This window comes from Syzygium oleosum, unplaced genomic scaffold (assembly GCF_021117445.2).
Source record: "Syzygium oleosum isolate NSW1041296 unplaced genomic scaffold, Sole_v2.1 Sole_v2.06, whole genome shotgun sequence".
NCBI classification, from domain to species: domain Eukaryota; kingdom Viridiplantae; phylum Streptophyta; class Magnoliopsida; order Myrtales; family Myrtaceae; genus Syzygium; species Syzygium oleosum.
This window is the reverse complement of record NW_026607490.1, coordinates 11719155-11732048: the sequence shown is the minus strand read 5'-3', so window position 1 is coordinate 11732048 and position 12894 is coordinate 11719155. Positions and strand designations below refer to the sequence as shown.

Here is a 12894-nt window from a genome sequence, read left to right as displayed (position 1 = left end):
TATATATATCTTAAAATATATTGCTTCTTAGATAAGTTAACAACTCAAAATACAATAAAAGAGCTTACAAAGACAAACTCTAAACTAAAAAAGCGGATATCTATTTTTCAATATATTCAAAATTAAAAAAAAACGAAGGACAATTTTCCAGTTCTACACAGGAATTGATACGTTCAATTCCATGTCAGTATTAGGGTAGACCAGTTTGTTTCTCGATCCCTACTTTGGACCCGAGCCACACGGACGATGTTCATCCCTAAATTAGTACACAATATAAAGCCTATAGTATTTCATTCATAGACTATAAATGTGTATAGAAACATAGGAAATAGAGACCTTTAGCTCTTTTGACTTCTTTTAGACTGCTTTTAGAATGATTTCTGTAAAGTATTTTGGAGATTGCGTTTTTATATGGTAAAGTAAAAGTGGATTTGATGGCATATTAGAGGATGCAAATCTCAACAAGTAAATTAAAACACTCTAATCCCATCTCAAATGCAATAGTAAAATTACCATCACTTTTCTTTTAAAATGCGCGAAAATAAAAATACTTATTATCTCTGCTCCCACAATGAAAATCAAAATTAAGAAAAATAAAAATAAAAATTTAAAATTTATCTCTGCTTGGGGAGATCTTGACCGGTCAAGAAAGAATGAAAGAGGGCAAGAGCTTCCCTGGGCTTGTTCAGAGGCACCAAGTGACCTGCACCTCTCACTGTCACTAGTGCCAATCCTTCTTCATATTCCACTATCCTCCCTCCAACCTGCAAAAAAAAAAAATTATTAATAATAATTTTTGCTCACTAATCCCACTTTTTTACAATTGTAAATTCAATATTAATTAATTAATCATCCTTTCCTTGGAAAGTTATGTGTTTAAAGGAAACGAAAAAGCAAAATAATGACAATAATGTGAAAAGTAATGACTAACCTGATGGTCATGGTACCACGAACGCCAAGGAGATTTAATAGAGAGTCCGAGAGCTTCCACGCAGTACCTCGTCCCTATCACCGGCACTCTACCATCCGCGTCGCCGCTGTCCCTCAAAAACCCAAAACCGAACTTGATCAATGAATTTCGATAAATTCTTTCTTTGGTTTTTCGGGATTTATTCCCAGTACCGCGAGCGTATATGTGATCGCAAGTTATTCGGAGAATTTATCGACGAAATTTTTTCTTTCGATTAAATAACCAAAAAAATTAGAGAAAACCATGAAGGAAACTTGTGTCAAAATGCAGGAAGTACCTGTACACCCATATTTTGAGCCCACCCTTGATGAGTTTGGTGTAGATGGGCAGTACTGAGAACACCGTGAAGTTATACGTATTCAACATGGAATTGCTAACAAAAGAATAAACAATTGATGCATTAATTGAAAAGCAATAATGATGATGAAGATGATGGATGATGATTCAATGCTTATTGAGTTGTCTGTGTACGTACTTGCAGACCTTCCATTTGAAGTTGGAATTGACTGCTCTCACATGGAGAGAAGATTGCACATCTTGTCTGTTGAAGTACAACTCTGCATACCGCGAGGAACACGGGTCATACCCACCTGGGATTCGCATCCTCCTCAAACCATATTCATTCACCTACAACAATCGCATTTCCGGGCCGACTATGATCAGATCCGTATAGACCGAGCGAATGAAAGGAAGCAACCCCCCCGCTGAATTTGTCTAACTTTAAGTAACTAAAGCTCGTTGTGATTGCATTGATTACCTCGATGAGCGACTCGAAGGGACTTCCGCTCGTGTGAGACAGAGAAGAAGATGTGGAGGAGGAGTTGAGGAGGCATATCGGGGCGTAGATGTTGTAGATGTCGATCTCTCGCAGGTAGGCGGCGAACACGACGTTCATGGCCTCGTTGCACTCGCTAGACCAGTTGGGGACTTTGAAATCGCAAACTTGCTTGCATTTATCGTAGAGCTGGTCCGAGATCACAGCGTGGCTCCATGCATACTCGAGCAGGCCCTTGTAGTCATAGTAGTCATTCGTTTCTGGATTCCCCACCTGCAATGCGATTGGTTAATTTTGTATTTCTACTTTCAATACTGACTATTTCGGATTTTCAATCTAGTTTTTGTCATCAATAGCCGTTCTTTTGAAGCAAGGAGCGAAATTTGCTCGGGTATGGCTTTCGTCGTGTGCATTTGGCTCACAAGTTAAAACGAGTGCGAGACATAAAGACACTGTTACTTTTATCGGGTGTTGATCACGACTGTAATGCACTTTTTTCATTACCATGGTTGATAAGAAGTCACAAAAGAGGTTAACAAAATCGAAGTCGAAAGTGACGAAACATAAACGAAATGTCGGGATCGGAATCATCAATTTCTCGGGACAGGCTTCTGAGGCTTTTTGAGTAACTTACAATGAAGCCTTTGAGGTTGACTGGTTTGTAGTTAGCTGTGTCTTTATTTCTGTCATAGATTAGCTCAGCTAGCTGAGGAACATAGTGACCTGCGAAGAAAACAAAGAAATGTCTCATTCAAGCTAATGTGAGAGAGTGAGAGAGAGAGAGAGAGAGAGAGAGAGAGAGAGAGACCTGCATAGCTCTCTCCAGCAAGGAAGAAATCATGGGTCTTGAACTGTGGGAACTTTTGAAGCCAATTCACAATGAAGCTGTATGCATCCTCAGCTGAGAATAATTCAAACACTCTCCTTCATCAGTCTTCTAAGTTCATTTTCAAGAGCAACACTTGAGCTAAAAACAAATAGAACTTTTTTTGTTTACTCCAATTGAATCAATTAACACATTACCGACAAAGGCATCATCTATCATGGACAGATCAGAGGATGTGTTGGTGTAAGAGAACCCAACTCCAACTGGTGACTCCACAAACAGCAGATTTGCTTCTGCAGCACAAGTCAACAGCTCAAATCAAATTGTTTTGTTGTTCTTTGCTTTTCTCTCTCCTTTGTTTTCTCTACTAAGACCAATTATGACCGAGTTTCCTTGCCAAAAAGAGGACCTCCTATTATCCTTTTCTTGAAGGAATTTTGCTTTTTAATAAATTTATTCTTGAATGTAACATTGGACTAAAATGGCTTAAAATAACGGAAAGAAAGACCTTGATTCCAAGCAAACTCGTTGTATAGAAGGTCAGTCCCATTGGTGTTCACTCGGAGGGGCCCCAATTCCACAGCAGCACCATACCCAATTGATGAACAACCAGGACCTTCACAAATCAATTTTCCAAAAAGTCAACAATAGCAAAAAAACCCATCAACAATCAGACATTCTCGTTTCGGTTGTTGATTAGTACAAATGTACAAGTCCATACATACCTCCATTGAGCCAGAGAACAAGAGGTCTCTGTGACGGTTGAGTCTGGGCCTCAAAGAACCAGTAGAAGAGGGCCCTCCCATGGGCTTCATTGACTGTGATGTAGCCTGAGAAGTGAGAGATGGAGGGGGTTGAGGGCTGTCCTGGGAGATTTATGACCCTGTCTGATTCTGGGTCCTGAGATTCCTCCTCTGGTGAGAATGTCTTTGGTGGTGGTTGCTTCGTTTCTGGGGCTGCTTTAATGCAGGTGGTGATTGAGGGGCTGCTCAGGAAGACTAGGAGGTGGATGGACAAGAGAGAGAGACTGAGGGTATTAATTGAGGATAGAGATGATGCCATCTCTCTTATTCCCAAGAAAGCTTGAGAGGGTCCATGACGCCCTATTTAAATAATCGAGAGAGAGTGAGAGAGACGGAGAAAGCGATAGAGAGAAGGGATGCATTATTGTTCCCGCGGATAACATGATGGACTGCTGCCAAAGTTCACTATCATGCAAAGAAGTATCAAGATACATGGAAAAATCTCTGGTACCCAAGTCAAGAAGAGTGGCTTTTCGCCCCGCGAATCCTCCAACTAGACCAACCTGTTATGGATAATCTGTGCTTGACTACACCAGAAAAGTGAGACTTGAATGTTTGAAAACTTTACCCAAAAACAAAAATGATGCAAGTGTCTTCATTAGGTTCACAAGTGCAATAAACTATCTCGGCTCAGTATTATCTTCTCTCTTGCCTACAAGAAAAAAACGAGAAAATTATCATCTCGCTGTCGATGAAACTGGTATCAAACCATCAATTCAATCAATAGCACCCGGAATTGGAACACAGGAGCTGTAAAGTCTCGCACTCTATCTGTTGATAGAGGCCCAAAGCCGTCCACCTACCTTCTACTTCAGACTTCAGAGCATTTGTGCACTGTAATTCTCATCTTGTGATATCTTTGACTTTTGTCATTTGTGGCTGGTGAGATTGCATTGATGAAGACTTTCATGGAATTGCGCTGAATGTTTCTTTTTCTGACCAATTAACACGCGTATCTCGAGAATCAGATGGGCATGAGCCAAGAAAGATTAAAGACTTTTCCACTTTCTGGTTTTGTGTAATCAGACGACTGGCCGATTCAAAAAGTTATGGCGTCTCTATTTAGTTGTTGCCGTGCAATTCTATCACCACGGCATGTCAGCCACAAATGAACCAATCTTGTTGTGCACATACATGTGCGATCAAGCTGGCTAGACGGATGGAGTCGAATCATGTAAACTTTACTTAGGTTTCTGTAGATCGTGATAGCTTGGAATGTTCAAAGTAAGGGATTGTTATCCTCTCAATTCGGCCTCGAAACAATGACATAATCTGCAACCACTGGTATTAATGGTCTAGAGAGCCGAAGTCTAGCGAGTAATCAATCAGTGAACAACTCTAGGTATCGTGATACTAGAGATGCCTCATGTCCTGGCACCAACAAATACCGCAGCCTACAGTATGTAATAGGAGCCCGTATTTGGTACGAGGTTAGTCTTCAGCTCCGGAAAGAAGAAATTCAACATGAACGCAGGTAAGAAGAAGCACGACAGCAAACTTTCATGCTGCCACATATAGATTTTCGACTGTCTTACATTTGAAATTACAGCGATTTACAGCAAACTAGAGCGAAAGTATTTGTGTTACCGGAATATTTAGTCCTCTCACACTGGCAGGTATCATACGGGTGTAGCCAACATGCCTTGCGAGGGACTCGGAGTATTACTCCTGGAAAACCTACAACGTATTATACTTATTTACATTAACACTGGGATTGGACAAGTTTTTGCTCGGGGCTACCGATTTAAATCGCGCCGGGTTTCGGGAGATACAAGGAGAATGATAACCCTACTGATGAATCGTCCACTACATCCTCCTCCTGTAACACAAGCTTTTGCCAGGCTTTACCGCACTTTAAGAATATGCATCCTCCGACAATTCCTTTGATGTATTGAAAAGTTCTCCTTGCTGCAGAAAAGTAATCGAGAACATTAAGCAAAAAAAAAGAACCAGAGAATCTTCATAAGTATGATAAATTAAGGTGTTATTGATACTCTGATGTCCAAAATCAAAAGGAGACGAAGTTCGAAAGTAATAAATGCAATCTTTGTGTAAATGTTTAAGGAAAAAAATAGCTACAGATAAAAACCTGCTTGATTAATTCTCAAATCTTAGCAGGTCTGCTTCTACAATTCAGTATAATTCCGAAAGATAGAGGTTAGAGGCAATAACAATATTCATCATGCGAAGTAGAAGGCCGTGCAGGCTTTTCCTTAAGGCTAATCTAAAAGGTTGTGTGTTCGAATTTCAGTCTTGCTCTACTGGCCTTACGCTTTATAAAAAAAATAAAATGGAAAAGCAACAACTCTCTCCGAGCTCATGAAGATATAATAGTTCAAGGTCTAAGCATGTTAGAACATGTCACGGAGAAATAATTGAACCATACAACCCACAAAGGTTCAGTTCTCAGTGGTTCATGAGAATAGATGGTGAAGGCTTGTAATACCATAACTAGTAGCTCCACAGGAGTGAGGCCTATTAGATCAGGCTATGTTTTAAGATAGCCAAAAAACTTGATGGGGCTAGGGTTATCATCAACATCAAGCTACATACTGTGTACTTATCTACTGTTTGAAGGAATTCAAGTTTTGCCATGCCCCAACCCCCTTGAAGGACCTTTTGGAGAACCTAATAGTCATAGGGTGTGTTTGGAAGAGCATTCTGTGCACTCAAGTTACATGCTGTGTACTTAGTTACTTTAGTTGCTTGTCTGAAGTCCATGGTTTGGTTTGATTGATGAGGCAGAAATATAGGCGTTGGAATTTGCCTCACTCTCTTTTGATCTACTCAGGCAAGACTATTCAATGGCAGACACCTTTGATAACTCTTCGAACTTTGATGTGCCATGACTGGTAAAATTAGCTGATTACCAGAACCGGAGCATAAGCATATGACAAAGCAAACATCAGTACCTTATACAGAGACCAACGAAAAAAATCAGAGTCCAGAAGGAAGAGGCTGAAGGATTATTTCTCGTTCTTCCTTCTGAGATTTCCTTTTCTTGCGCAGTGAGAAAGGAAGGAATATGCATCTGGACAAGCGGCTTAAGGGGTCCTGAAGACCTTCCATCTCATAGTGTCCAAATCTCCAATCCCGTGGGACATAAGGTCGTTGGATAGGTTTGTCCAGGCCTCCTGTAAGAAAGTAAAACAGAGTCACACTTTGGAAAGAACCAAACAAGTGGACGGCTGAAAAGGTTCGGCCAAATCTCTTGTGGGAACTAGAAGCACTTCCACATCCATCCACGATTGGTTTTTTAAGTTCCTGAAGATCTCCTTCTCTGCTATGACTTGAAAATAAAAAAGAACTAACTTTTTCTGACCAAAAAAAAAAAGTTCCTGAAACCTCTCAAAAGTAGGAAACTACATAGAGCCAGCAAACATAAATTAGACATCTAGGTTATCCATCTATTTCTGGCCAAAAAGAAGTTATTTGTCTGTTAAAATAATATAGCACTGTGGATGCAGATACATAATTTGGTCATACCTGCGTACATCAATCCATGTTTGTCCACTGCTCGATAGAAAGGCCTTGTTTTTTTCTCTTTAGCAGCTCTATAGAGTTCGTTCCATGCAAGCATTCGGTCTTCCCTAGTGATTCTACCCGCTGTTACAACCTGTGGCAAGCTGGAAAATGATCACTGAAAGGTAAAGAGGGAGAAGAGAGTGGAAAAGGAGAGGGGGGTAGACTGCTAGGAGTTGAGTGGAGAACTATCAAGATTGCAAGCATAGATCCTACTTTAGTAAACAAGTGGTATGATGGGCGTGGCATCCGAGCAAGACCCTTGGCACGGTCAACTGCTACTAGCCCGAACTTTGGACCATAACCGTCGGCCCACTCCCAGTTATCAGATATAGTCCAGAATAGGTAACCAAGCACACGGACCCCCTACAGAAGGAAAGAAGCATAGCTAACTGAAGCAAAATGGGACAAAGGACAAATCACACAAAAAGTTGAATTGCAGAGTAACTAGTCCAAACCATGAGCATAGCTGCGTAAATAGCAAGCAGATGTTCCAATAAATATGGCCGCCGTATCAAATCTGTCTCATCAGAAACTCCGTTCTCTGTAATGATGAAGGGTATATTTAGATGCTTGTATCTTTCATTGAACTGTAGCAACATGCGATACAAGCCATCAGGATAAACACCGCGTCCAGATTCACTATATTCATCAGTCTCCACTAGTTTCAATCCAGGACCAGAGACCACCTCCTGAGAAGCAAGAATGCATATACATTATCGCAATGATTTTTTAGTGGTATGAGGATGTCAGAAGTCGAATAGAGAAAGAACCTGTCCATAATAGTTGATGCCTATAAAATCGAGCTTCTCAGATATACTATCCACATATGGGAAGATAGTCAAAGAATTAGCCAATGAAACAGAGGCGACATCAAACAGGCCACAAGGACGCATAAAAGAGACATGGTGTGCCACTCCAACTGGTGGATTTGACAAGGCTCTGCTGTAAATACCACAAAAGAGTGTGAAAAAATAGCATATCTACTAAAAAGATAATTCACAGAAGCTAATGTCGATGAACAAGGTCAAGGTAGCATAAAAAACTTTTAGCAGCAATGACTTAGACCATCTAAATGAGACAACTGACCACAAAATAATACACTGGAAGAGTGAGTACATGTATGCATACAGCAGTGCTGTTGACACTTAACACATAACATAGATGTTCCCAAAGAAAATTAAGACTTCAATCGAGGAAGTAACCTTTGTCTGTGGATATAATCATAGGCCTTCAAGTGTGCAACAGCCATCCAATGCATAGCCTGTTTAAAAACTCCAGTTGGTAGCGCAGAAGTGGCAGCCTCCAACATATCAGGGTGGCCACCAGGCCAAGCACCGGCGCAGTACGTAAGCATACAAAATACATGAGGCTCATTAAATGTAACCCAGTAATCCACACAATCTGAAACGCAGTCAACGACAAGCCTGCAATGCAAGATCACAGAAATTATCTTTAAGCATGTGTACATACATATGATTCGCTCACAAAATAATGGTGCAACATAAGATCTGTGCTCATGCTGAGGCAGCTCTAATTTGATATAGGACAGTATCATTTGGACTAGTGCACAGCAGCCAGCTATTAGGGGTGAGCATGGGTCTGGTTCTCCGGTTCCCGGTTCTACGGAGGAAGGTTCTGGTTCCCGGTTCCATTTTTTTGGGACCGTCGGTTCCGGTTCGGTTCCTGGCTCCTATAGGAACCGGAACTGGGAACTGGGAACCGGAACCGAGAACTGGGAATGGAACCGGGAACCCTAAATCTAAAATCCCTAATTTTCTTACTACTTCTCACTTCTTAGCTCTCAAATTCTCATCTCCGTCCGCATACTCATTGCTTTACTTAACTTGTCATGTAGAACATTTCCTAAGGTTTGTTTAGACCTTTGATTTATTGTGGTTTTGGAGTACCCACCATTCGCATCCTCATTGCTTTACTTAACTTGTTATGTTTTTTTGTTCTTTAGTGAGGTTGATTGTTTTCATTATTCACTCTTTCAAGAAACATCTTAAGCTTGATGGTTGCATGTTAGAACCATGGTAATAATGGATGGTGGAAGGAGAAAAGAAAAAGTTGTAGTTGTAGTTGCAAATAATAGATATGCGACACTTCAATTTTAAATTTAAAACTATTATCAAGTTATCAACTATGATTGTTGTTTCTTTTGATTTTAGGTGGTCATAATTTGGAACAAATTTTCATGGATGTTTGAGGACCAAAAGCTCATCTTTCTTTCCTTTATCCTGCTTCCCATTTTATTTGTGGTTCTGGATATGGATATTGTTTTGATCGACATGCTAATCCCTCGTAAATTCTATTGCGCATCGATTCACGTAATGACTTCTCATTTTAATCGTATTTATTTGAATCATAATGCTAGGAAAACTAGTCTTTTGTATTCTTTTTGGTGAATAATAAGCTTGTTCGGTATTATTGAGTTCATTTTCGTTTTATTTAACTAAAAATGAAACAAAAAAAAAAAGAACCTGTTGGACCCTGGAACCGACCCTGGAACCTGTGACAGGGTAGGTTCTAGGTTCCGATGGGTAGGTTCCAAGTTCAAAAAAATGAGAAACCTATACCCGAGGGTAGGCTCCAGGTTCTAGGTGGAACTTGTAAGGAACCTGGAACCGCTCACCCCTACCAGCTATGCCACAAACAAGCAGAATCTGAATTTATTCCTTTTCTACTACTTCAAACCCTTAATTAAAATTGTTTTACCATCAGTACGCCCTTGGAAACTGCGACGGTTTAGCTCTAAACATAGAGTTTCTGGACCCTGAATCCGCAAAGAGGAACATAATGAAACCATGTTCGAGGAAGAATGAACGAAGGTTTCAGTGAGCTTTGAATACCATAGACTAGACACAGGTGACTAATTTGATTTTTTTCGAACAGTAAGTCAGAATTGATTGCACTGTAGAAAGAGAGACTAAGCTCGTAATGTCCAGACTCCACGAAACAATCAGTGGATATGGTAAGGAAGACTAACATTGTAAATTTCGTGAAGTAATCGACAGTTTTTTCCATCTTCCAGCCTCCATATTCACCTGCCCATGGTGGCAAAGAGTGATGAAAGAGAGTGAGCATCACCTTCATCCCATAGGAGCGAACCCTATGGATGATCCACTTATAGCGCTCTAAAGCTGCATAATTAACCTGCAAAGGAGAAATTGCAGCCTATCAATTATTTCCAATGAAAAATATTCTTTATTCATAGCATCTTCATGTTAAAGACAGTTTAGCAAATCGCATTTAAGAAAAGCGATTTGTTTACTTTAATTTTCAATACCGCAACTTGGACAAATCAAGAATCATCATTTGTTGAGCTTATGAATGGTCAATGTCAGACTAACGCTATCTTTAAGTCCGTTGACTGGTTCCTCGGGCATGACTCGTGTCCAGTCTATCCCCATTCTGAAAACACTGATCCCAGTATCTTTAGCCAGTTTTAGTTCAGTGTCAGGATCAGTCCAAAACCTCAATCTCTCCTCCCTGAAAGTGATTCAAATAATACATACATCAATTCCATGGAAGATTAATCTACAAGTCACTTTTATGTTTTTTCTAATGTTTGCCAGAGACAAGATACTCACTATAATGGAAACAGGGAGATGATAGGCCATGTAGATACAACTCAAGAATATGTCAATAGATCCTATTGAACAGAGAAAAACACATTTCCTGGACATATTAAATGATTAAACCCCTAGTCTTTCAACACACAAAAACTTAGGCTTACGGATGTGGAACATTATGCCAGGAAGCAACATTATGATGGCACACTTCATCTGGTGTAGCATCTCTTTCTTCTTCCTCCGCAAACTTTTCGAATCCTCTAATCATGGCTTCCATAGCAACCTTAAGAGGCCTTTTCTTTTTCACTATTTTGTTAGCATTTTTGCTAGATGATGAAGCTTGCTGAGAACCGCCATCTCCAGCAGCTGAAGCAATGACTGCATCTGCAGTTTGGGGTCCTTGCTGTGACTCTGGCTTGTCACAAGGGCTCTCTTCTGCAAACTGGAGCCATGCATCATTAAGCCTATCCTCAACATGTGCAGGAGCCGTTGCCAATCCGAAGAAAAACTCCTCCCCCTCTGCAACAGTTAGAAATGATAATGTTATACAATAAACCAATCTCTCTCTCAACCTCTCTCTCTCTCTCTCAATCAAGAGTTATATTGTGCATGTGTCAATCCATGTAGGTAAACTTTATTCTCCGCTCCCAGATCTAAATCATTACAACACTTAAACCAGCCAACTTCAAATTCCAAATCTCCCACTGTTTAACAACAATGGTGTCTAACTAAGGACAGTCATTCATGTTGCTCATGATTCATCAAGAATCACATCACAGGTGTCACTCATTCGAGATCACAACTTATACACAACATTCTCATCATCCCACTAAATTTTGTGCGCTCAAACAGGCTGCACATCAAACTGCATCAATAAAAAGTTCGAAAGTCGCAACTTTCTTATGTACACCGATTATTAGTGAAGAAATAGTTCGACAGGATGACATTAATTCAGTTTGCAAGTAAAACAGGTCCCACAAAATAGTGTATGTGAAATGATAACCTATAACTAAGTGACAGACATATTTTCCCTCAAAGACTCAAAATTATGACAGTTTTCAGGTGACAAGAATTGAGGGACTATGACCAATTGAAAAGGTTAAGGTTCAAATATGGAGAGTGCTCGTGTGTGACTTTCAGTTTTAGCATTTGAGATTTAACTTTTCTTCAGTACCAACCACATTGAATCTTTAAAATCAGTACCAACGTTTAAAACCACCTTTAAATATTTGTCGTCGCTTTATGAAAACTATAACATTCCATCTTTCTTATGGGATGTCTAAAGAGGAAATTTTGGGTTCAGTTGTAGGCTTAAATGACTTCGAGGTTCACCGGTGGCAATATTCCAGTTAATGACCCATCTACCCAACCAATTCTTCCAACAAGTAGATTTGCTTCCATAAACTGCACATGTTCTCTTGTTCGTACAAGCAAGCGCGCCCAAGACCCAGCAAAGCCTCATTATTTTATCAATGTTATAGCAGCTTGTACCGACTACAAAATATTAACCATCTCAATACATAAAACCCATCTTCTATTTCAGTCGACGCCTATCAAAACAGCAAACATTCCAAACGGAGCAGCATGCCAACAAGCTACAACAGTCGTCAGCAACAGCTTACTACAAAACTCATCATCATTCAGCACTCAATCCCTCGTCAGAATTTCAACACCGACTCCTCCATCTACCTCACAACCGCTAACGCACGCACCCGCGCAGCGCATTGCAACAAGCAACGGCAATCCGCCGGCAACTCCAGCTCGCGAGGAATCAAATCACCGACCGAGCCGAGGTTCCTCAGAGATAATAACGTACCGCCGCCGGCGCCGACGTTGAAGACGGCGAGGACGTCCGCGGACTCGTCGATGGGCGTCCTGAAGGGGCGCAGGTTCCTCCGGCGGAAGCGGGAGAAGGAGAAGGCGTTGGCCGCGACGGTCAACGTCACCAGGATCCCCACGAGCTTCGTCGCCGACACGAAGAGCGCCGCCGCGAGCGCCATCGCCGGCCGGAGCTAGCAGCACGCCGAGAAGCTTCGACAGGAGAGAGAGAGAGAGAGAGAGAGAGAGAGAGAGAGAGTGTGTGTGTGGGCGCGCGCGTGTGGGAGAGTGTCCGCGTTCCGTTGTGGGATTAGGAATCTAGGATGGTTCGAACGATCCACGTGTCACGATTCTAACGATTGTCCTAACGTACAACCTACTCTTGCTTCGCGCGCGCCGGAGATCCTGGTTCCTACGGATGTGTTGACGTGTGAGGTTCGAACATCGATTCTTGTCATTTTCAAACTTTAGACATGTAAAATCGTGTCAGTCTTGCACGCGAAATTAATTTGTGTCATACCATATGGGTTCCGAGGTTAATTCAATACCTGATTGAAGCTCGATTGATATTTGAAGCGCGTAAATTTGATTGAGCGAAATGT

The 12894-nt window shown here is 41.0% G+C and overlaps 2 protein-coding genes across 5 annotated transcripts; both read right to left on the bottom strand.

The window, feature by feature from the left end:
• Positions 1-489: 489 nt before the first annotated feature.
• On the bottom strand, positions 490-3875 carry LOC115690583 (serine carboxypeptidase-like 33). 2 transcript variants are annotated; one of them, XM_030616988.2, is made up of 10 exons: positions 3297-3858; positions 3080-3187; positions 2769-2864; positions 2554-2646; positions 2380-2468; positions 1728-2018; positions 1446-1597; positions 1248-1343; positions 932-1037; positions 490-764 (listed from the first exon to the last, which is right to left on the bottom strand). In XM_030616988.2, the coding sequence occupies exons 1-10, from the start codon at positions 3631-3633 to the stop codon at positions 615-617; spliced, it is 1518 nt and encodes a 505-aa protein (XP_030472848.1). In that variant the 5' UTR covers positions 3634-3858; the 3' UTR covers positions 490-614. The 2 variants fall into 2 exon arrangements, 1 of the variants encoding a protein (XP_030472848.1); XR_008816779.1 differs by having other exon boundaries at positions 585-764; positions 1248-1302; positions 3297-3875.
• Positions 3876-4849: 974 nt separating this feature from the next.
• Positions 4850-12553, bottom strand: LOC115690582 (beta-glucosidase-like SFR2, chloroplastic). 3 transcript variants are annotated; one of them, XM_030616984.2, is made up of 11 exons: positions 12291-12552; positions 10639-10993; positions 10253-10391; positions 9889-10055; positions 8102-8323; positions 7670-7841; positions 7355-7588; positions 7113-7262; positions 6861-6990; positions 6287-6508; positions 4850-5282 (listed from the first exon to the last, which is right to left on the bottom strand). In XM_030616984.2, the coding sequence occupies exons 1-10, from the start codon at positions 12472-12474 to the stop codon at positions 6312-6314; spliced, it is 1950 nt and encodes a 649-aa protein (XP_030472844.1). In that variant the 5' UTR covers positions 12475-12552; the 3' UTR covers positions 4850-5282; positions 6287-6311. The 3 variants fall into 3 exon arrangements, 2 of the variants coding, with proteins under 2 accessions (XP_030472844.1, XP_056168213.1); XM_056312238.1 differs by having other exon boundaries at positions 7670-7838; XR_008816778.1 differs by lacking the exon at positions 4850-5282 and having other exon boundaries at positions 6358-6508; positions 6861-7000; positions 12291-12553.
• Between the last annotated feature and the right edge of the window lie 341 nt (positions 12554-12894).